The sequence below is a fragment of the Lytechinus variegatus genome, chromosome 6, assembly GCF_018143015.1.
Source record: "Lytechinus variegatus isolate NC3 chromosome 6, Lvar_3.0, whole genome shotgun sequence".
NCBI classification, from domain to species: domain Eukaryota; kingdom Metazoa; phylum Echinodermata; class Echinoidea; order Temnopleuroida; family Toxopneustidae; genus Lytechinus; species Lytechinus variegatus.
In genome coordinates this window covers 42,412,381-42,434,002 of record NC_054745.1, presented here as the reverse complement: position 1 = coordinate 42,434,002, position 21,622 = coordinate 42,412,381, and the positions used below count along the sequence as shown (strand labels likewise).

The following is a 21,622-nucleotide window of genomic DNA, read 5'->3' as shown; positions in this document are numbered from 1 at the left end:
TGTATAGGGGTTCTTATTTCTTGGAGTATGGTATACTTACTTTGGCAATCTCCTGAATACATGCTGATATCATCAATGGCTATATCACCCTCGTAACCAGATACAACTCCTTGGAACACCAACTAATATACACATAGATATAGAAAAATCGGCCAATTATAAACAAATACATACATGGTAGAATAGCCTTATTTAATGGACATAGGCCTACTGAACCCTAAAAAGACTGACAGAGGCTGATTCACCACCCCTCTCCCCTTATAAACTCGGCCATCGATCATGTGATTGCAACAAAAATCTGCACAACTGTTGCCCACGGCATGATCTCCTAAACTGTACGATCAAAGTCTTTGAAAAATCTCATTTCTAATTAATTATGCTAATTTATGCGTAAATCAAAACTTTGTTCTCATTAACTAAATAAGGCCTGTAAATGCTAATTCTTTCTTCACTATGTATAGGATTCAAATTGAAATATATTCAATATCATAATTATTTTCTAATGAATGATATTGTTTTCTAAATTTCCTACTCCTTTCATTTTTGTTCAACTTTTTTTTATTTGTTTTTTATGAAAACTATTTGGGACTTTAATTTTACCCTAAGAAAGAAGAAATTAATTTAGTTTAATCAGTAAAAGGAGAAATAAGGATACAATATGAATTTTGACTATAAACACTATATCCATTAGATTTGTACACAAATTAATGTTTTGGGGAACTTTTGGGTCTGCATGCACTTACGAAATGTTGCAAAATTCGTAAAAGTAGTCAGCAAAAGACAGGGTTCAAAATTTTGCATGGTGCATTTATCCTGAAAACGTCTGATTAAGATTAATCTTTTTTACATTCACTCATCAGATTAAAATCGCATTAATGAACAGAATACTAGAAGGAAGTAATATTTCTTTACACGCTAACAAACATCATACATGGATTTGTCATGGTGTAGTGGTTCTTGCTAATGTCTTTCGAAGGGTCATTGGTTCAAATCCTTCTCTAGACTGTGATTTCACATTGCAAGAAATAAGTGCTGCGCTCAACACAGGTGGCACGAAAGTACATGTACGATTTGTTTCTTGAGTGGTTTTGTACCTAAAGGTGGCTCAGCTACAGCCAGGGTAATAATATGATACCAAGTATCAAGTACAGCATATCCATGCTTTACAAGTAATTAAATAATTTTTTATATTTTCAAATGAATGAATACATACGTGTAATAGGGAGTGGTTATTCCATTCCACATAATAGCTGCTGATTTTTTTTATAATAAAAAAAAGGCATTTCACTGATAGAATAGATATAAAAATCTCACATCTTGTTAGTGAACTATTTAGAACAACATACCAGATTATATAGTAATGACTAGAAAGGTTAACATTGCTTATGAATATTTTGATTCTAAAAACAATCAGAGAATCTTTACAAAGTCAAAACGATTTGTTCCAAACTTAAAGGCTATTTATCAGGGTTATTGATTTCTCATTAAATTGTGTAGGAATTGGGATTAGTCATATAAAATTAGAAAGCTGAGAATCTCTAACTTCAGGAGTTTATTCCTGAAAGATTGGCAAATAAAACTTGATTTCCAGATGGCTAAAGTTGCACCTACCCTGAATGACTCTGGTTCTCCAACGACTAGAGTCCCTGCCATCCATTGGTCACCCACTTGACCGCTGCGAGTCCACACAACTGACCCAATGTCTGGTGGTTTAGCTGACTCACGAAGAGTAAGGACATTCAATGTCCCCACATCACGTCCAAACATATGATACCAGAAATGAAGACATAGTCTAGTGGTCAGATCAATGATTTGGCTCATGAGACGGGTTTCCATTCCTTGTAGGTAAGGACTTGATGACTCCATGTACATATACCAACCCTCAGCTACAAAGAATTAAAAAAGAAAATCAAATGTTGTCCTACAGATAATGTATTTGCCAGTGTATGCTGATATACAAAGGCCAGGCAAGCCATTCTTAATCCCAATGATACAAAGAATAACATTTTTTACACAAATAATTCTCCATCAATTTGAATTGTTGGTATTTCGGTGTAAATAAAATGCATTTCTTAATATCAAGCATGGTGGAATGCAATATAAATAGGTAAAGGTTCGCCACATTTTGGCATACATGTATGCTTGTTAAAATGTACATGTGTGACACTTCTTTTAGGTTCAAGTGAATTTGTTTTCATATAAATAAATATTGTCATTTTTTTCAAGCAATCTGCTTATGATGACAATCCTTCTCCTGCAAATTGTAAATGTTAACTAATTTGGTATGAGATCAGTTTTGTTTGTAATGATAATTTTAGTACATTTAGTTATGATTCATGCCAAAAAAAGTTCTCAATATATTATGTTTGCTATGTTATGGAAAATGTATTATATACGAATGATATAATTGCAGAAGTAAACAAAAAAAATATAAATATCGAAGAATTATATTCATAAAAAAGGAATAACTTTGGCAAAATGTATTCAGAATCAACCAAAGATGCAAGATTGATCAAATGTTGTACAAAAGGGATTTATCAAGAGAGAAATACAATGCGATTCTTATTTCAGCAAACAGAGGATAATATTAATCTTTTCTATTGTATGGCTACATACAGCCCATGAGACATTAATGGACATGAAAAGTAAAAATGAATTTGTTGCCAATTTGAAGAATAAAAGGGATCAAATACTTGAAACAATTCCCTGTTGCCATACATGTATATAAACTTACAGGTCATGGTAGTATGATCATAGGTAGGTCCTGTGTTATCTGAAGGTGTCCTCCCTTGGTTCCTCGTCCAATCAAAATCATCATCATCTGCTTGCTCATAGCCGCACATATCATCTTCAAAATCACAATTAGCTACACTACTCTCTGCAAATCAACACAATAAATATTGTAATTGAATGTTATATAATGGAAATGTGTGTGACAGGGAAAAAATGATTTTACATGAAAATCTATTGTGATCAGATGCCTGATAAAAAATAAAATATCGGAATGCTTTTGTTTTTTCATTTGATATAAAACTTATATTAAAGCATGGCCTGGCATGAAAATTTCAGGATAAAAAATTTATCTTTAGCTTTGTGATACCCAATCCCTAAATTTGAAAGATAAATGCTCTAAAGCTGCTTTTACACCCCCTTCAAACTTTGATTGCCAGGGTATAATAAAATATATACCTACATTAGAAAAGCAATGAAAACTGAAGAGAATCAACGAATGATCAATTTACAAATAAATGAATTGATTAATGAATGAATGAATAAATAAAAACCTGAAATATAAAATAATGAATGAATAAAGAAACAGATAATTATAAACAAATACTACATGAGGAGAGAGAAAGATCTCACCAGTACAGAGTCCGCCCTCAGCAAGCATTGTATCATCTAGAGCTATACTGCCATCATTGTCATCATCATACACAGCTTCTATGATGATCCTATATACATCAGGATTTGAGAGTGAGACTAGGCCTTGGACCCAATGATCACTTAAGTTCCCAGACCTGGTCCAAGTGAGGTCCTTCACATAGTTAGACTGGTCCTCAGTGTAGAGATTCAAAGTCTTATTACCTGAAAGCATCATATATATATATATATATTTATATTTATATATATACATTAATAGTTTATTCATTCCAAAATCAATACGCATTTGGCAGAATATGGCTGAAAAAATGTGTTTACCAATGGTTCACATATATATCAAAAAGAAAATACAAATTGAAAATAATACATGTATTGGACCTCGTAGACTCAGGAAAAATCGATGACATGATAATAACATTGAGTCGATGTAGACAGATCAGATAAAAAGACAAGGCGATTAAAGTTTAACAAATTGTGAAGAGACTTGTTTCATAAATTCATTGTTTCTGTTGAAAATAGTAAATATATTACTGTAATCAATATTTGCCACAAATCACTCAAAAGGAAATACTAATGAAATAAAAGCAAGTGCAATGAAAACAAAAATCATTAATCAATTAATACAAAGCTGTTCACAGTATTACATTAGAAATTTTTGAGCAGGAAAATGGCTTAATGAAATTTTGAACATTGGGTGACATATAAGAAAGTTGTCAAAATAATACTTGGCATTATAAAGCAATTCATGATAGTAAGTATAGTTGTTTGCAATCATTGATCAATATCCAAATCTTATGGCAGGCCTAAAACAGATTTATTTTCTGACTTATACATTATGTCAAACCCTCCTTTGGGAGATGATCAGGGCTCAGTTCCTGAACTGCAAGCATTTAGATTTAAACAGATTTGGCACCTTAGAAAATCACATTTCATTGTTATTATTATCATTACTATAATTAATATCCAAATACCCCAATTGAAGATTAAAGATATTTCATTTCCAAGCACTATCAACCCTGCATGATGGCTGAAAATTTTAAGAATTCTGAATTTGAGTTTATACAGAATTGATTAAATAGCTACATACTTAAACTGAAGGGTAACTTTAATAGAAGGAATAATAAACGACTGTGTTTTGGTCATCATTCTAAGTAAGGTTAGAGCAGAAGTATTCACATTGAATTACATTAAAGTTTTGCTCATGAAAGCTCAGATCATGATAGTAAATGGCATTAATCTAGTTTCCCAAGACAATACATTGCATACTTAACTGGAATCTCTCGCAATATGCATGCCACATCAAGCATAATTAAAGCATAAATTCTACACAAATCACTGTTTCAAAGAAATATAAAACCACTATATGACAATAGAAATTGTTGTTCTATAAAACTATGAGTGATTACTTAGCTAGCCAGCCTAGAAGTGTGTGTGTGTGTGAGAATGAGTAAGTGTTGCATATTTGTTTTTCTTATCTGTTTTTTACATATCTGTATCTTATTATTATTATGTACAGCATGTTCCTTCAGTGTTTACACCCCATTTATTGTAGGGCCCCAATATCAAGCTCTGCCTTTTTAGTGGTCCTCAAATATCTCTCATATATATCTTTTTGTATTATCTGTCCATTGATTTGTACTTTTATATCTGATTTTTTTTGTAATAACTTTTAACTTGAACTTGATAAAGCAAGTTAATATCAAATCATGACTGGTCAATAGAACTAGTCAATTGTATCAGTCATTAGTGAAATTAATTACCCTGTTCCAATAAATGACCGGTCATGTGATCTTAGCAACCAATCATAAGTTATTAAAGGAATTTGGACCTACCCGGACCATTCATATGAATCCAGAATGAGAAGCAAGCATCTCCAGCTTGATAAACCTCACTCAATAACCATGCCTTCTCACCAGCAGCAATTACAACAGAGTCAGTGTACAAGAAGGAACCTGTAAAAGCAATCAAAACAATCTTAGGCCGTGTTTATGCTTCCACTTTTCAGGCGAGAATCAGCGTTTCCAAACGTGATTAGTCCAAAACACGGTTAAGTCCATGCTTACTTTCATTTAAACGCTGTTTCAAAACGCCGATCGTAAACTCACAAAAATGTGCGTTTGTAAACGTTGTTTGACCAGAATCAGGCTTTCTGGGGAAGTATAAACAGAACCACGATCGTAAACGTGTTTAAATGACGTCATTTAGTACATGCTTCCGGTGAGATGAAAATCCGCGGGCAAATACAGTCGTATTGCTCCTCGTTATCTCTATGTAATAACAACAATCGGAAAAAAAACTTTCGAAAACAGGTGCACCCAATTTGACCTCGCTTTACGATGCGAAGCCAGCTGGAGATCATGATTTGCTCTGAAAAGTTAAGCATAAACAGCACTCCCAGAAACACGTTTACGATCGGCGTTTTGAATAGACGTTTGAAATCGCTGATTCTGTCCTGGCAGTGGAAGCATAAACACACCCTTAATACTCAATTCAATCTATTATGTAAAGAATTATAAAAATACAGAATAACATATATGTAGTAACACATGTACTACATGACATTGTAAGTACAAGAAGCTATTGGTGTGGATCTTAAAGAAGCAGGGATCTGCTTATAAACAAGCCCTTGAAACAAGAAAACATACAAACAAAAAGTGTAAAAGCAGGAGATAAATATACACATATGCATACATGCTAAGCCCAAGGAGCATAAATAAAGAACATAATAGCAAAGAATGATAACATCCCATGACAATGCCCCAATTATGTGAGAAGTGCACCCTCTTCCTCAAGTGAAAATGCCTTTTTTAATCAGATGAATTGTATATAAATTTCCCCTTTATGAAATCTGGATCCACTTAAGAGAGCATGAGATCTGTAACTTACCCAACATTGCCCCCAAGGTGTGGTCCTTGACTGGACCTGTTCCACCACCGGTAGTAGCCCCATTGAGTCTCACCCAATCATCATCATCACCAGTTACAGCATTCAACCAAGTACAATAATCCTTCTCAAAGTCACAGGAACCTACAATAAAACATAACTAGACTTTTAACCCATTTACTGCTTAACTAATGCAACCCACATAGGTTTCGAACAGCGATTACCTTGTAGCATAACATTGTAGCTCAAAGTACAGTAATTCTTCCCAAAGCTACATAAACCTACAACAAAACATACACATTGTATAAAGCGACAGCACACCTTACGATTGGTCTGCGACTCAATTTTGGAATAAAACCTAGTAGAATTTGATGCTACTATCGAGACTCCAAAATAAAGGCTTACAATCTTTCAAAATGACATACTAGTATTTTTTCAATTGATTTTAACCACAAATAAAATTATATGTTCCATTCACATTTTCAGAAAATGAGCAAAATGCGATTTGTTCCAAAATTGGATCGTGAGCAGTCATAAGGTGTGCGGTGGCCTTCAGCTGTAAACCCTTTGATTACTTAATTCTTCAACCACCATAGGTTTTGTACAGGGATTACCTGGTTCCAGTAAGCAATGGGGTTAGACCTCTTACCTCAAATGTAATATTTTTGTTACAGTGACAGTTTTTTAACAGTTCAATGTTAGCTTGAGATGAGAATCCGATATAAGTGGTAACCTTCTTTTTGCCTAGTATGAGTTCTTGACAGGATTTTGGAGACTATTTTCAGACGATACGATGCTACCACTTCTGCTATAATTTCTAAAATACACCCTTTCTGAGCTGCCCTCTTTAATTTTGACTGGTTTTTTTCTAAGGAGTTAAGCAGTTGTTCAATTCCTTTACTCTCAGGGTTACAGCTGCGGTATATCCTTTGAAAAGACACATTTACCCCTCTTCACGTAGATAATAAATAGGTTCCTGGTGTAAGAAAATGTAAGTCATCAGATTCTTGGAAAAAAAAGAGAATGGTCTAAATGGTCCTCTCACAGACAGAAAAGTACACCATAACTTTAACTGTAGAACATTGAGTATTCTATTAGTTTACATAATTCAAACACATAAAATGCAATACTAAAGTGTCAGCATAAATGATATGTTTTGACAAAATACTTTTATCATTCCTGCAAAAAGTAAAGCTTACCCCTGGGTGCACAGGGCTGCTCTTCAACTTTGAAATCATCAATAGCCAGCTCAGAATTGGGGTCATTCCCGACATCACCTACCACAGCAATCTGAGAATAAAGGATGACATCACAAAATGAATAATGAAGACATTTCTGCTTAGAACCTATGAGTGGATCCAGTATTGAATGATTTGAGGTATTTGATGGTCATCAACGTAAGATAAAAAAGTGCATCATTTTATAGTACTGGATTCTAATGACATAATTGTAAAGCACTATACAAATAAGATTTATTATTGAATAACACATTTTCAAAAATCAATTAGGAGGCTGCTATCCCGGGGGGGCCACTTACATTGACGAGTGGATACCATGCGCGACCAAAAAACACGTAAAAAGGATGTCTTTTTCACGATAGGGCACGTATGTAACGTGATAATGGTGTCAAAAACATTTTGCTAGGAATATTACGTGTTTAGGGTCGAATTTGCGAGGATGATAAAAAAAATTAAAATGTTTTATAAAGGATGTCCTTTTTGCCCCAACACTTCGTGTTTAGAGTCCGATTTGCGCGAGGTGTAGAAGGACGTGGGGTCGTACTAAACCAAATAAGGTAAAGCCGACGACCGAAGGACCTGTAACAATAAAACATTCCTGTACTTGTTTAGGGGTTCATTTCAGGTAATATTTGCCAAGAGTATCGTTTTGTTTCCAATACTTGTTAAGGGTAGGGTTCCACACGCCAGTACTTGTTAAGGGGTGCATTTTCAGAATATGGAAATTACGTGTTTAGGGTGCTTTTCGAGACCCCATGGTCGCGCATGGTATCCACTCGTGAATGGAAGTGCCCCCCCCCCCCCCACGGGGCTGCTATGTAACAGCTTGAAAGAAAAGATGCTAGATGGGTACCAAAAGGAGAATGATACCTGAAATGAAGACTTTGATTTGAGTGTGACTGATGCTTTCCACCAGTTATCCCCTTCATTCACACCGGTTGAACTCCAATATGGACCTTCAAGGTTTCCATCTATCCTTTCATACACACGAAGTCTACCCACATCACTGTCTCCATGGATGTGATACCAGAAAGAGAAACAATCTCCTGTGGCTGTAGCAGAGTATGTGGGACTGAGCAAGGTTGCATAGTCTCCTGGAACCCGTGGAATTCCTTGGTTGGCATATATCAGGTATCCTGACACAAGAAACAGATGATTTATACTGTTAATTTATGGGTATAAAAGTTGGGGTGGGTTGCAAGACAGTTATTTGATTTCAATATCAAATATGTTTGTTAAAAAATTCAAATTTAATTTACAGATGCTGTGAAGCAATGGTCTTCTAAAGCATGACTCTACTCAAATATAGCCCTACTCTCGTAGGAATCCAACAAAAGTTTTTAATTGCTAATTTTACATTTCATACTAGGCGAGATAGCGGGGATGCAGAAAAGTGACAAAATGTTATTATAGTGGGATTCCTGTAACAACACTTAACTGTGTCTTTCGCACAGCCAAATTGTGTTGTCAATTATGATCTGTTAGTATTCAGTGATGAAAAAAATGCATGGAGGTTTCCTGGGGGAAAATGCCACCCTGTCTTTTTTGTAAGATGCTGTAGGCACCCTGTCAAATTCCCACTTGGATCACACAAGTGATAATCCATCACCAATCCTCACATTTTGTCAGACAAAATTATAGTGAGTCTGGGAAAGCCACTATGAAAAGATGTACAGATATACAGAGCCTTTGTGGTGAGATTCTTGATAAAAGACGTAGTACGAACTTGGACAAATGACATCATTCTGACCACAGTAAAACAACGTGAGAAATGGTGGCAGCGGTGGGATTCTTAGAGTAGTAAGGCATTAGTGATGTCACTTACCAGATGGAACACCATTGGTATGGTCCCCAAGATCTGGTCGTAAGGAAGAGGCTGTGTTTCTAGACCAGTCAAACATATCATATAAGATCTCATTCTTCCAACCACACATTAAGTTTGACTCAAATCCACAAGTTTCTAGCAGGGTAAGAGACAATAACATGAAGCATTTATTTTCATTACAGTTCTACTTTAATCAATTCTGATAACTGGTAGCATGCACTCGACCTTTTTGCTGATTTCATTCAATGCAAGCAGAGCTACCAAGTTGTATTTTGCATTTTCAGTATTCTTATCCCCCAAAATCAGTATTTTAACAAAAAAATCCGTATTTTTACCATGAGATAAATATGCATGCATAATGGCAAAGTTCGATCACTTCTAACATTATTTTGCGCCCCACACCGTCGCACACGAGACCGAAAGCTTCAGTCTAGATTTTGGTTGTTCCACTGAACTGCGTTGGCTCACTCACCAATACATAGACTGAAGAATTTGGAGGCCCGTACGTACAGACAACGTATTAGCAGTAACGTTAGACCTAACATTCGACGGAAACCTGGTTTTTTCGATCGTTTTTTGCACATAAAATCATAGAATATCACATTATGAAAAAGAAATTGCATCCATATTTACGGAAAAATGTATGAAATTCAGAAATATCGTACCTTAGACCGCAGTTACGGCTAATTCGTTTCAAATTATGATCGAAACATCGTCATCTTCGATCCTTCCGTCGGTCAACGTAAGTTGCCATCTTGGATGACGTCATCATCCTTACAGACGTATTTACCAGTCGCAAAATATCGCGATTTGAGCCGCTGCTTTGCGCTTGAAAACTACGTGCGCGCGCTCGGAACTTGTCACCCACATTGATTCGCCAGGATATCGAAAATTCTAATCGGAAAGCATAACTCATTGAACGTAGAGGGCAGCAACACACGGAATACCTTTTCTTCTCTAATTTGTTTTTTCCCGTATTTTATCATGAAAAAGCGTACTGCCGTATTTTAAATTGATTTCCGTATGAAATACGGAAAAATCGTACTACTTGGCAGCTCTGTGCAAGTCTTATATACTGCCAACAATAGCCTTGTCATTCAACAAGAATTCCCCCTCAGTGTATTTTACTTTCATCATGATCAAATGATGGATGTACATGAAAGAAAAATACCAAGCATGAAGCTTGCTAAAAAGGCTTAACAATACTAGGGTTTTTTATCTTTATAAGGGATATAAGGGGGTCATTATTGTATCGTACCTTATGATTAATTCATGACAATCATTTTCTAAATACTTACTAAGAGGTGGGCATGTTCCATTATGATATTTAATCTCATCGATGGCAATATCACTGTATATAGAACCACCTCGTACTGCTTCAAAAATAAGCTGTAAAAGGAAATGAAAAAAGGGAAAAAATTATTATTGTTGACAATGTGGTTTATATGAATTTGAAAATTTTCCCCTAACAAAATAAATCATGTCATATCGGAAAGGATAGTGAGCCCTGTACTTGAAATCCTCAAAACCTATTCTTTCAGGTGACCATTTATGTCACCCAAAACATGCACAGTAAAAATTTTCTAATATTATTTGTCTACCCTATGATTTGTCGTAGACCTAACAATAAAATATGGAGTAAAATGCATAATCTAATACATTAAAAACTGCATCAAACTTTAAAATCATGTAATGATGGAGTAAAAAATTGGTTAAAAAACAGAAAAAAAATCAATATATTCAATAAAAGTCAAAAGGTCAAAAGCAAGCATCCTTTAATTCCTAGACCTTTATAAAATGGTCAGGGTGTTAAAAATGAAGGAGATTTTTACAATTATCATGATGGAGATTATAATAACAGTGGTAGCTGATGAATTTGAGTAAATACTGAAGAGGGTAACATGATAATGGTGATGAGTCATTTTCTCTGGTATTAGAATTATTACACACACTTGTCATCTTTTTAACAGTTCAAATGCCTTTGGCTACAGCTAGGGCATTTCAGAATCGTTCCAATTGCAGTGACACAACCTTTGATCAAGCAACTATTTTGTCTAAGCTGTAGGGTTATAGGGTTGCAAAAGGGTTTAATGTCAGGTTTAAACCTATCTAGGCCAGGGGGGAGGGGGCATGCACAGAGGTCTCCCTCAACATTTTGTGCAATTTTTTTTTATGCGCGAATTTTTTATTATGCCAGTTGCAGACTTTTCATTTTAACATCTTGCGCATCTTTTGAGACCAAATGCATGATGCCCAGTAACACGGTTCCAAATTCCTTAACATTTTGTAGGTGCATGTCAGACCCAAAATTGCTAAAGAGACATGATTTTGTGTACAAAGTCAATTTGAATTGTGTTTTCAAACAAAAATCATAAAAGTGTAATTATGTTTAGTATTGCTGGCCTCGATTAATTCATTTTTGCATTGGTTTATGATCTCAAGAGTACCCAACAAAGTTCATTGAAAAAAACAATGAAAAACTAAAGGCTCCAAAGCAAGGAAATACAAAAAAACGAATTGATCTCACATCGCAATTTTGTTCATGTACACCAAAGATTAGCACATTTGGAGCTTTATTTAGGAAATTAGATTTGATGAATACATTTTGAAAGCCGAGATCTAAAGGGGTGCCTCGCAGTCCCCACCCCCCCCCCATACCCTGGCCTACATATGGTTAAGCTTGGGTTTAGGGTAGGGTATAGTGTTAACTCTTTAAGCGCCATTGGCAGCTATTTGTGACCATAGGCCACTCTTGCCGGTGGCAGCTATTTGTGCCCAAGTAACTTTTTTTTGTTTAACCAATTTTACAGCCAGGAAATCAGCACCATATTCTGTGTATTTTATGTTGTTATACTGTCAAGGAATTCACAATTCATTTTATCACATAAAAAATAGTGGTTTACATAGACATTTTTTGAGTAAAATTGTATTTTTGCATCATTATTTTGAAGAGTTGATTTTGGATATTGCCGCGATCTGAATCAGGATTTCCCCTATAGAAACGTGTGATATAACGGTTGTGTGTAGCAATACACGTACTTCTATGGGCAGAGCAAAGGCGAGTGTGCGAAGGCATTCAGCTCGGAATTGACCAATGACAGAGCGGTACGATGTTCCTCACCCAGCACTACTCGCCCATTCGCTATTGTTACATGAATATTCATGAGCTATCGATTTGGTCTTTTGCAGGCCGGTATGGTAGTATTCTTGTGTCAAGGCTTTTTTGTGCCTGCAAATGTGCACGGTTTGGGGGAGATTTTTTTTTTTTTGGGGGGGGGAGGTTTTATACTTTGTTTTTTGCATTCTCACAAAATTGTTGTCGTTATGAATATATGAGTAAAGAAGGCTGTCATTTCCCACTCTCGTCGCACTGCAATCACCACACTCATTGTTTATTCATTTATTATTGTTATTATTATTATCATTATTAGTATGTGAGTATTATCATAATTTTTGTTATCATTATTGTTATTTTGATTATTATTATCATTTCGATATTTTTCTATATGGCAAATCTGGTAGCATAAACTGGATTACTACGAAATGAAAAAAAAAATATATCAAGCAAATTTGATAATTGAAAATGTTAAATGTGCTAACATATCGAGTATGTTGATTGTGCATAAGTCCTACCGCATGAATAAAATATTGACAATGCACGTTATAAAGAAGTTTAGTGCTGTCACTTATATATAATTTGAACAGCAAATGATGTCCATTTCATTTTTTTTCAGGAAAGGGGAAGTAAAATTAATTTTTACTACATTGATAGTTTCAATGACGGGGTAATTATCGATATCACAAATAAGAGGTGTAGTAAATATAATCTCTGATATTGTCGAAAGCAATATCTTACTTTTCCGATAGATGATCCATTACAAACATATTATTTGAATAAACAAAGGTTCAACAAATGATAAAGATCTAATTTTCTACAAATTGTTAGTAATTTCTACCTTCACACCCCATCGCTTCGTTATTTCTTTTTCCTCTTTTATCTTTCAATTTTCTGTATGTTTGATTTGTCAAGGATTATAGCCTATACATTTCTTCAATCTTAAATTTCATCTTTATCCTTTATTTCTAAATATGCAAAATAGGCTTCAGCTACAAGTTGATTTAATTATTTTAAACTATTTTTCTTTGTGCTTTTGATAAGTGGAAGTAACGATGCCAGTGTTTGTGGTGGTCGTGGTGGTGGAGGTGTGCTGTTTCCCCCTTGATTTCTTGTTATCATTCTCGACATTATCCATGACATCTTTACCATCATCCCTATCATCATCATCATCATTTAGATTACAGGAAATTTGAAGCATATTGTTGATGCTAAATGTCTTAAAGTCGAAACAAATATTTGAATAAAAATTATGTATTTTAATGGCAATAAGTCAATGGAAGGTGTTGGGGAAAGCGACAGAGGAATTTTAATCTTGATCTCAACAGAAAGAAAAGCTATTGTTCGTATCGGAACCTTTGAAAGTATTCAATTGTCAAATCAAAAGACGCGCTCGTGGCCCGATTTCTATGAACATCCTGTGCTAAATTACTTTCCTCGATAATAGGTCAGGAGGGAGCGCGGATTAGACATTCCTCATAAAAGGGAGTCTGGGCATCTATTGTTCATGACTTGGTGGCATGAACAATAACGTGTAGTCGCTATCAGACAGGTGGCTAATTGGAGGATAGGTTTATGAAAAGGGTATTATTTTCATTTTATAAGTTTTTATTGATTTTTAGTTTGTAACTGATCTGCATTTCCTCTTCTTGATTCACAATTTTTTTTTCTTCTAGTTCTGTGTACTTTGTTAAGAACGCCAAATAATTTTGTGGGATTTTACACCCCAAACCTGTTATACCCCTTTCATAAACCCAATTATGCGGCTAATAGCAGCATAATTTGGTCGTAGATTCGGAAGAGGACCAGAGTTATCTGCATTATTTTGATGCTGCAATTATCGGCATAATAGCAGCATCGGGACCAGATTTTGACTTTATAAACGCATTTCGAAAGTAATGCGGGTAATTGCCATGGAGCGGTCACAAGGTCACCCTTTTCAAACGCAACCGCATCGGAGGGGGTGTGTGCGGTTTCCTTGACGATTATCCTCCTTTTTCAGGACGGGCGCTCGTAAAAATAATGCGGATTATTTCCGGAGTTTATGAACGCAATTTTTATTGAATTATCCGCATAGGTTTATGAAAGGGGTATTAGTATTGAATCTGTCCGATCCCTCTTTATCTATATTTCAATATATCATCTTTAGTTTTCTATATTTTGTCTCCTTGTGACTGGCAATGACTTTGTTACAGTATGAAAGCCCGTATGTACGACGAATAGACCCTGACAAAGTATGACCAAACTTTACACTGATTCATGCTATAGAACGATCGTTGAGTGGGTCGCAAATGTTTGTTGCCGACACTGGATAGAAATCGCCTACATTATCCAAAACAGTATATAGTTGAGTGCATCGAACACCACAAATCGTATCCAGGTTACGATTTTTCTAAAGCATATTTTGCATTACGACAATATTGGCAAGAATAGAAATGACATATAATTTACTCTGCACCAATAATTTTGTTGCGGAATACCGCGCATTCTAAATAAACAAGGGTCTTGTTTTGAAGACTACACGAATGTAAGGGTACGGTTGGCTGCACTGTGAAGATACATGGCTCTAATATATTATTGTGTGTGTTTGCGTGGGGATCGCAGCTGTGCTGTGATTGGTCACTTGATCGACGACAATGCCCTTTTTTGGAAAAGGATGGTTTCAATTGTGTGTGTATAAACCCTCTCGTATTTCAGAGGAAATAACTTGAATAGCAAAATAGTATTTCATTCAAAAGAGCATTATTTTTCACATTTTTGTTTGTTCAGTTACATCAATAGATACGTCATTTGAAAGGGTAAACATTGAACTTTCATTTCATTTTCTTAATTTCTTGGTATCTCTACAATTCCTTGGGTTATTTACTCTTTGAAATGTTCATGAAATCATAATTTTCTAGGTTTTACTTATTGAAAAAAACGATGTAAAATATTTCATCTTTTCTCAATTTTTCCAAACGCAAATTTGGAAGGTCATAACATGATCATAAAGTCCATGAATCATGCATCATTTCATGTGTAGAAGGTTTCGTTATACAACGTACGGGTAAAGAGTTATGACCGTTTTAAAATCAGTCTTTGCTTACGTTTCGGTCAATTTAGGATTCCTCGAATATCCCTGGCACTAGAGGGGTATTGGACCTGGCACAGTAAGAGTTAATAATTCACATGATGTGGGATTCCCTCTACTGGACCTAGCCCAGGGTAGAATTGAATGGAAAAAGATCACCCCTAGGAGAGTGAAGGGACACACAGTCCTATGCACCTGAAGTCAGTCAATAGTGTTAAATCCGGAGTAAAATTAGATATTTCATTAGTGTGTGAAATTCATAACAGAGCAATGGCAAATGTGGCAAATGTCATGGAACCCCTGGCGCACCTCATCCGTGACATTCTCTCAATGATGTACTATTTATATACTCACCCTATAGAAGCCAACTCCTGGTTCTATACCGATGTTGACCTGAGCAACATACCAGCTATTACCCTGATCAGATCCACCTCTTTTAAAAATAATCTCTGTCTCATTCAAGTCCGTCCTCTCTATATACACATATAAATTTCCCATGTCTGCACCAAACATGTGATAGTAGAATTCAAGACAGGTTTCTGTGTAGTCAGCAGACTCATGTTCCAGAGGAGACAAGAGACGAGCCTTGGAACCAGGAAGCACCATATCAGCTTCAGCATACACGTACCACCCTACAAAAAAATAAATAAATCATGACCATATTGATAATGATAATCCAAACCATGTTTAATCAGTCTATTTCCAATTCTTCTCATGCCAATTTGTCCAATTGCCAACTCCTCAGCTCTCATTTGGTCTACTATCAGTTTGTCCACTATCCGCATGGTCTAATTACCACTTTGTCTACTCACTATTTCATCTATAAGCTAGTTGGTCCAATATCCATTTAATCCATATGCCATTTGGTCTAACTGGACTAAGTGTTAATTGTGCAAAATGAATGAAATGGCTATAGACCAACTGGTCATGAGACGAAATGGTCATAGATGAAATGTGATTAGACGAAGCAATGATTAGACTAAATGGTTGTTAGACGAAATGTTGATGGACAGAATGGCATTAGACCAAATAAACATAGACCATGTGGTACGTGGATGAGTTGGCAGTAGATGAGATGGCAATTTACCATTTTATCTAAATGTTTTCCTGCACTTAGTGATGACAACCTCTGACTTTGTTGGTTAGAGTAAAGGTAACAAACTAAGAAATCAAATCAATCAGGGAGATAGTGTTCATACAAACAAAAATTATGAGATACAAAAAAAACTTTTAAAATGTGTATTAGCTTTGTACAAAAATTGTGAAGACGGAGTCCCACTCGCCCCACTCCCCTGGAACAGTAAGTCATTGATCATCAGGTATACTGTCATAAGTCGTCATGAAATAGTGCTAGTTTGCAGTAGATATTCTCAGAACATGACGATCTTGAGCTTGGCCCAATATCTACACCAAAAACCTTTGTGTCCAAGTTTGATTTACATAGCCAAATGTAAACCTAACCCTAGTCCACGAGATATAAGAAAGTCCTCACTCCCAAACTGAACCCTGTAAATGGTAAATGGTGGTGATTTTTTACCTGATTGTTAAGATGGCGTGAATGGCCAGTAAGCAAGCAACTAGAGGATAAACAGTTTAAGGTCCTCTCCGAGGACCTGTTAATCTGGATCAATGCCTTACAAAATGGTACTAGCACACCAAGTGGGAATCAAACCAAAGCCACCACAATCCAGATCCCCCGCTCTACCGACTGAGCTATCGCGCCTCGTTTTCTAACCTGTTTCCGAGTTTGGATCTGAGCTTGGACCAGTTTCATTTGTTCCAGTCGCTTTAGTCCACAATGTCCACTGGTAATCATCAGTAGGATCTTGATTCCAGTAACAAAATGTCTTCTCAAAATTACAGTCAAGTAGGCTATTAGTAGATCCTGGCAAGGCACTTGCAGGGTTCACTATAAAGGGATAAAAATATGAGTTCAGGTTAACTGCAAGTGGACAGTTGTTTTAACAGAAGAAAATATTGTCTTTGCCAATCACAGGTCATTTGATACAGCACATTTTCCTTTCGGTTACAAAGCCCTGTGCACATACAACTCCATGTTTGGGCTACAATAATACAATAAAAATAAAATAATTAAACACTGAATGGTCAGCTTATTCCATGCAGTTCATTGTCCTTTTTAGCAAAATAGATGTGATTTAATAGCTTTCTTTAATAATTCAACAGAGGCTATCTTTTCAGTAGCAGGTAGGTGATTCCATAGCTTTGCGGCAAGCACAGGGAAGGACATTTCACCTGCCTGTCTCTTAGAAAAGTGCTGAATGAGTCAGATTGATGAAGATAAAACATGCAATTACTATTTTTACAAAGAAGCAAATATGTTTGAATGTTTGAAGCAAACATGACTGAGTTTGAACTTACAGTTACAATTTCCATTTAAGATGTTGAGGTCATCTACAGCAATATTGGAATATGAAGTTGAACCGAGAACTGCTACAAGGAATAACTTTAATGATAAACACAAAAAATATGAACTCACTTTTAATGAAAAAATATTTTGAAAAGATGCGTTGACTGTTCGATACATTTGATGGTAAATTTCTCAGGAGGCAAGTAGAATGAACGTTTTGGATTTCAAATTTTACCAGTGGGTTAGCTGAATTGGTAGACCATAAATTCTGTTCTACATCTGTGTACCAACTCAAATACAATAACCAAAACACGCGAACTGCATACATGCGGGCTGAGTTGAATATTAACAAGTGGAATGCCTCTGGCCGTCTCACCTGCATCACGCGGTTCAATATAGCAGCAGTGCTGACTTTGAATACTACTCTAACTCGCACAAGATGTTCAGTGATACATGGTTACTCTTATGTCCACTTTTTATGAACTAGACCAATAAACTTACAGAGATATGATGGTTATTCAACAAAAAACCCCAACATGGCCAAAGTTCATTGACCTTACATGACCTTTGACCTTGATCATGTGACCTGAAACTCGCACAGGATGTTCAGTGATACTTGATTACTCTTATGTACAAGTTTCATGAATCAGATCCATAAACTTTCAAAGTTTTGATGGTAATTCAACTGATACACCCACTTCGGCAAAGTTCATTGACCTTTGACCTTGGTCATGTGACCTGAAACGCGCACAGGATGTTCAGTGATATTTGATTACTCATATGTCCAAGTTTAATGAACTAGACTAATAAACTTTCAAAGTTATGATGGTAATTCAACAGATACCCCCGATTTGGCCAAAGTTCATTGACCCTAAATGACCTTTGACCTTAATCATGAGACCTGAAACTTGCACAAAATATTCAGTGATGCTTGATTACTATTATGTCCAAGTTTCATGAATCAGATCCATAAACTTTCAAAGTTATGATGGGAATTCAACAGATATCCCCAATTCGGCCAAAGTTCATTGACCCTAAATGACCTTTGACCTTGGTCATGTGACGTGAAACTCATGCAGGATGTTCAGTGATACTTGATTAACCTTATGTCCAAGTTTCATCAACTAGGTCCATATATTTTTTAAGTTATGATGACATTTCAAAAACTTAACCTCAGGTTAAGATTTCAATGTTGATTCCTCCAACATGGTCTAAGTTCATTGACCCTAAATGACCTTTGACCTTGGTCATGTGACATGAAACTTTAATAGGATGTTCAGTAATACTTGATTGACCTTATGGCCAAGTTTCATGAACTAGGTCCATATACTTTCTAAGTTATGATATCATTTCAAAAACTTAACCTCAGGTTAAGATTTGATGTTGACGCCGCCGCCGCCGCCGCCGTCGCCGCCGCCGTCGCCGCCGCCGCCGCCGTCGCCGCCGCCGTCGGAAAAGCGGCGCCTATAGTCTCACTCTGCTTCGCAGGTGAGACAATAAAACAGGTGTAACAACAATCATTAGCTAGTCCAATGAGCTAAAAATATGAATGCTTTTAAATAATATATTAACTGATAGAGCCTAAAAACTATTCCATAAAGTATATATTCTACAGCGTTTTAAAGGACTCATAAAATACTTGTTATTAATTAAATAGATGCATTTTGAGCTCTGATTTAAAGTTGTTTACGGATGGTGCCTACCTAACTTCCAGGGATAAGCTATTCCAAAGCTTGGGGGCTACACAAGAAAATGGTTGATCACCTAGCATTACTTTTGTTTTGAAGGATGGAATCTGTAAAACCAGAGGATTAGTTGAAATGCGCAGATTTCAACCATGATTACTGGTTTTATACCTCAATAATTCTGTAATTATCCCATCCTTTCCCTTCATCATACAATGACTTTACTTAACTGACTCCCTTGGAGGCCTTTCTCTAATTTTCGTTGCATGGTTTTGGATTAAAATAATGTCATCAATCTAATGGAAATTAACTGGTCCTGAAGCTTTCCTTGTCACTCCTGGGCATTCTTTATTGTCGGGCTTGCCAAGACTATCCATTTCTTGTCTCCATTGTGTGGTGTCAACAGACAAGTATGACTGAATTACAAGAATCTATCCATAGAGACTTCCAGCTCATAAAAACCGTTAACACTGTTTCTTTTTGGGGGAGTATTCATAGAAAGATCTCCTTGGGGTAACCTGTACAGACAGGTTTTTCTCAGGAAGTCTTTATAGACACCAAGACAGATTTCCTTAGGGCTAATCTTTACAGAAAGGTTTCTCTCGGGATGTCTTTATAGACACCAAGACAGATTTCCTTGGGGGTAACCTTTACAGACATGTTTCTCTCGGGAAGTCTTTATCGACACCAAAACAGATTTCCTTTGGGGTAATCTTTACAGACAGGTTTCGCTTGGGAAGTCTTTATAGACAAGTTTCACAGTATGCTGTATATCAAAACTTACATCATCAACCTGATTAAAATTAACAGGTACCGAAGCTTGCTTCCATTCAGTAGATGACTGACTTTGCTGGCCCTCTAGCATCCAAACCAGGTCTCGATTGGCAAGGTCTGAGGCTTGGGAAGTATAGACCAGGAGCTGTCCCATGTTTAAACCGTACATCATGTACCAGAACTGAAGACATTTAACTCCAGTCAGTGAGGGGGCACCAAGCATTAGGTGTGCTTGTAGACCAATGGCAGAAGGAATTAAAGAGTCGACTAAAAGGTAGTGGCCTGCATGGAACAACGTATCAATGATCATTAATATCACCACCCTGTTACTAATACATGTAGGCATGATCTTCGCTTTTAGTATGATCAACAAATAAAAGATGTTAAGAAAAATTCAGAGTACAGGTACGCTCTTGATATTGACTATCACTTTTTTCTTCCTGATCATCATCTTATAAATGAACAGCCAAATCTCAATATGGCATTCACTATCCTCTAGAAGAATTAATATCAATTATTGAGGGGGTGATATTCATCTATCCTGTGACAGTCTTTGATCCTAATAATGAAATAAGTATACTTACCTTTCACTAAACTTGCTACCAACATTGCAGTCATCATCATGAACGTCACCACTACCAACATTATCATCATCATCACTACCATCAGCAACCTCCCCCTCCTCATCATTATCATTTTTTCCACCAACATCATCACTGCTACCAACACCATCACTATCACCATCATTTTTACCACCACCACCATCACTGCTACCAACACCATAACTATCACCATCATCCTTTTTACCACCACTATCACTGCTACCAACACCATAACTATCACCATCATCCTTTTTACCACCACCATTACCGCTATTAACACCATCACTATTACCATCATCATTTTTACCACCATCATCATTACTGTTACCAACACCATAACTATCACAATCATCATTTTTACCTCCACCAACATCATTACTACCAACACCATCACTATCATCATAATCTTGTAGAGGTATTACCTGCTTCTCCTAGAGTGTGGTCAACAGTTGGACCTGACTGACCAGCAGAGCCTTGCTGTGTTATCCAATCTAGATCATCTCTATCAATATTCACCCATGGACAGCTTCCACTTTCAAAATCACAATCACCTACGGGTTCAGAATAGAGATTGACACTGCATATTTAAGGTGATTTTGCTTCAATATAATGTTCTTGATAAAAATACACGTATCCTCATATACGCACATGGTCAAACCGTATGCCTCCACAATTGCAAGA

General features: G+C 36.2%; 1 protein-coding gene across 1 annotated transcript in view; it reads right to left on the bottom strand.

The window, feature by feature from the left end:
* The window catches only part of LOC121417858 (MAM and LDL-receptor class A domain-containing protein 1-like), a 48,989-nt gene extending 28,559 nt beyond the window's left edge, over positions 1 to 20,430 (bottom strand). The window contains exons 1-14 of the mRNA XM_041611592.1: positions 20,350 to 20,430; positions 17,892 to 17,976; positions 17,248 to 17,421; positions 15,867 to 16,144; positions 10,626 to 10,716; positions 9,328 to 9,462; positions 8,373 to 8,638; positions 7,464 to 7,554; positions 6,268 to 6,408; positions 5,214 to 5,333; positions 3,364 to 3,585; positions 2,735 to 2,878; positions 1,612 to 1,886; positions 41 to 122 (exon numbers count right to left, since the gene is read on the bottom strand). Coding sequence (XP_041467526.1) covers positions 41 to 122; positions 1,612 to 1,886; positions 2,735 to 2,878; positions 3,364 to 3,585; positions 5,214 to 5,333; positions 6,268 to 6,408; positions 7,464 to 7,554; positions 8,373 to 8,638; positions 9,328 to 9,462; positions 10,626 to 10,716; positions 15,867 to 16,144; positions 17,248 to 17,421; positions 17,892 to 17,976; positions 20,350 to 20,430 — 2,185 coding nt within the window. The remainder of the gene's footprint in view (positions 1 to 40; positions 123 to 1,611; positions 1,887 to 2,734; positions 2,879 to 3,363; positions 3,586 to 5,213; positions 5,334 to 6,267; positions 6,409 to 7,463; positions 7,555 to 8,372; positions 8,639 to 9,327; positions 9,463 to 10,625; positions 10,717 to 15,866; positions 16,145 to 17,247; positions 17,422 to 17,891; positions 17,977 to 20,349) is intronic.
* Between the last annotated feature and the right edge of the window lie 1,192 nt (positions 20,431 to 21,622).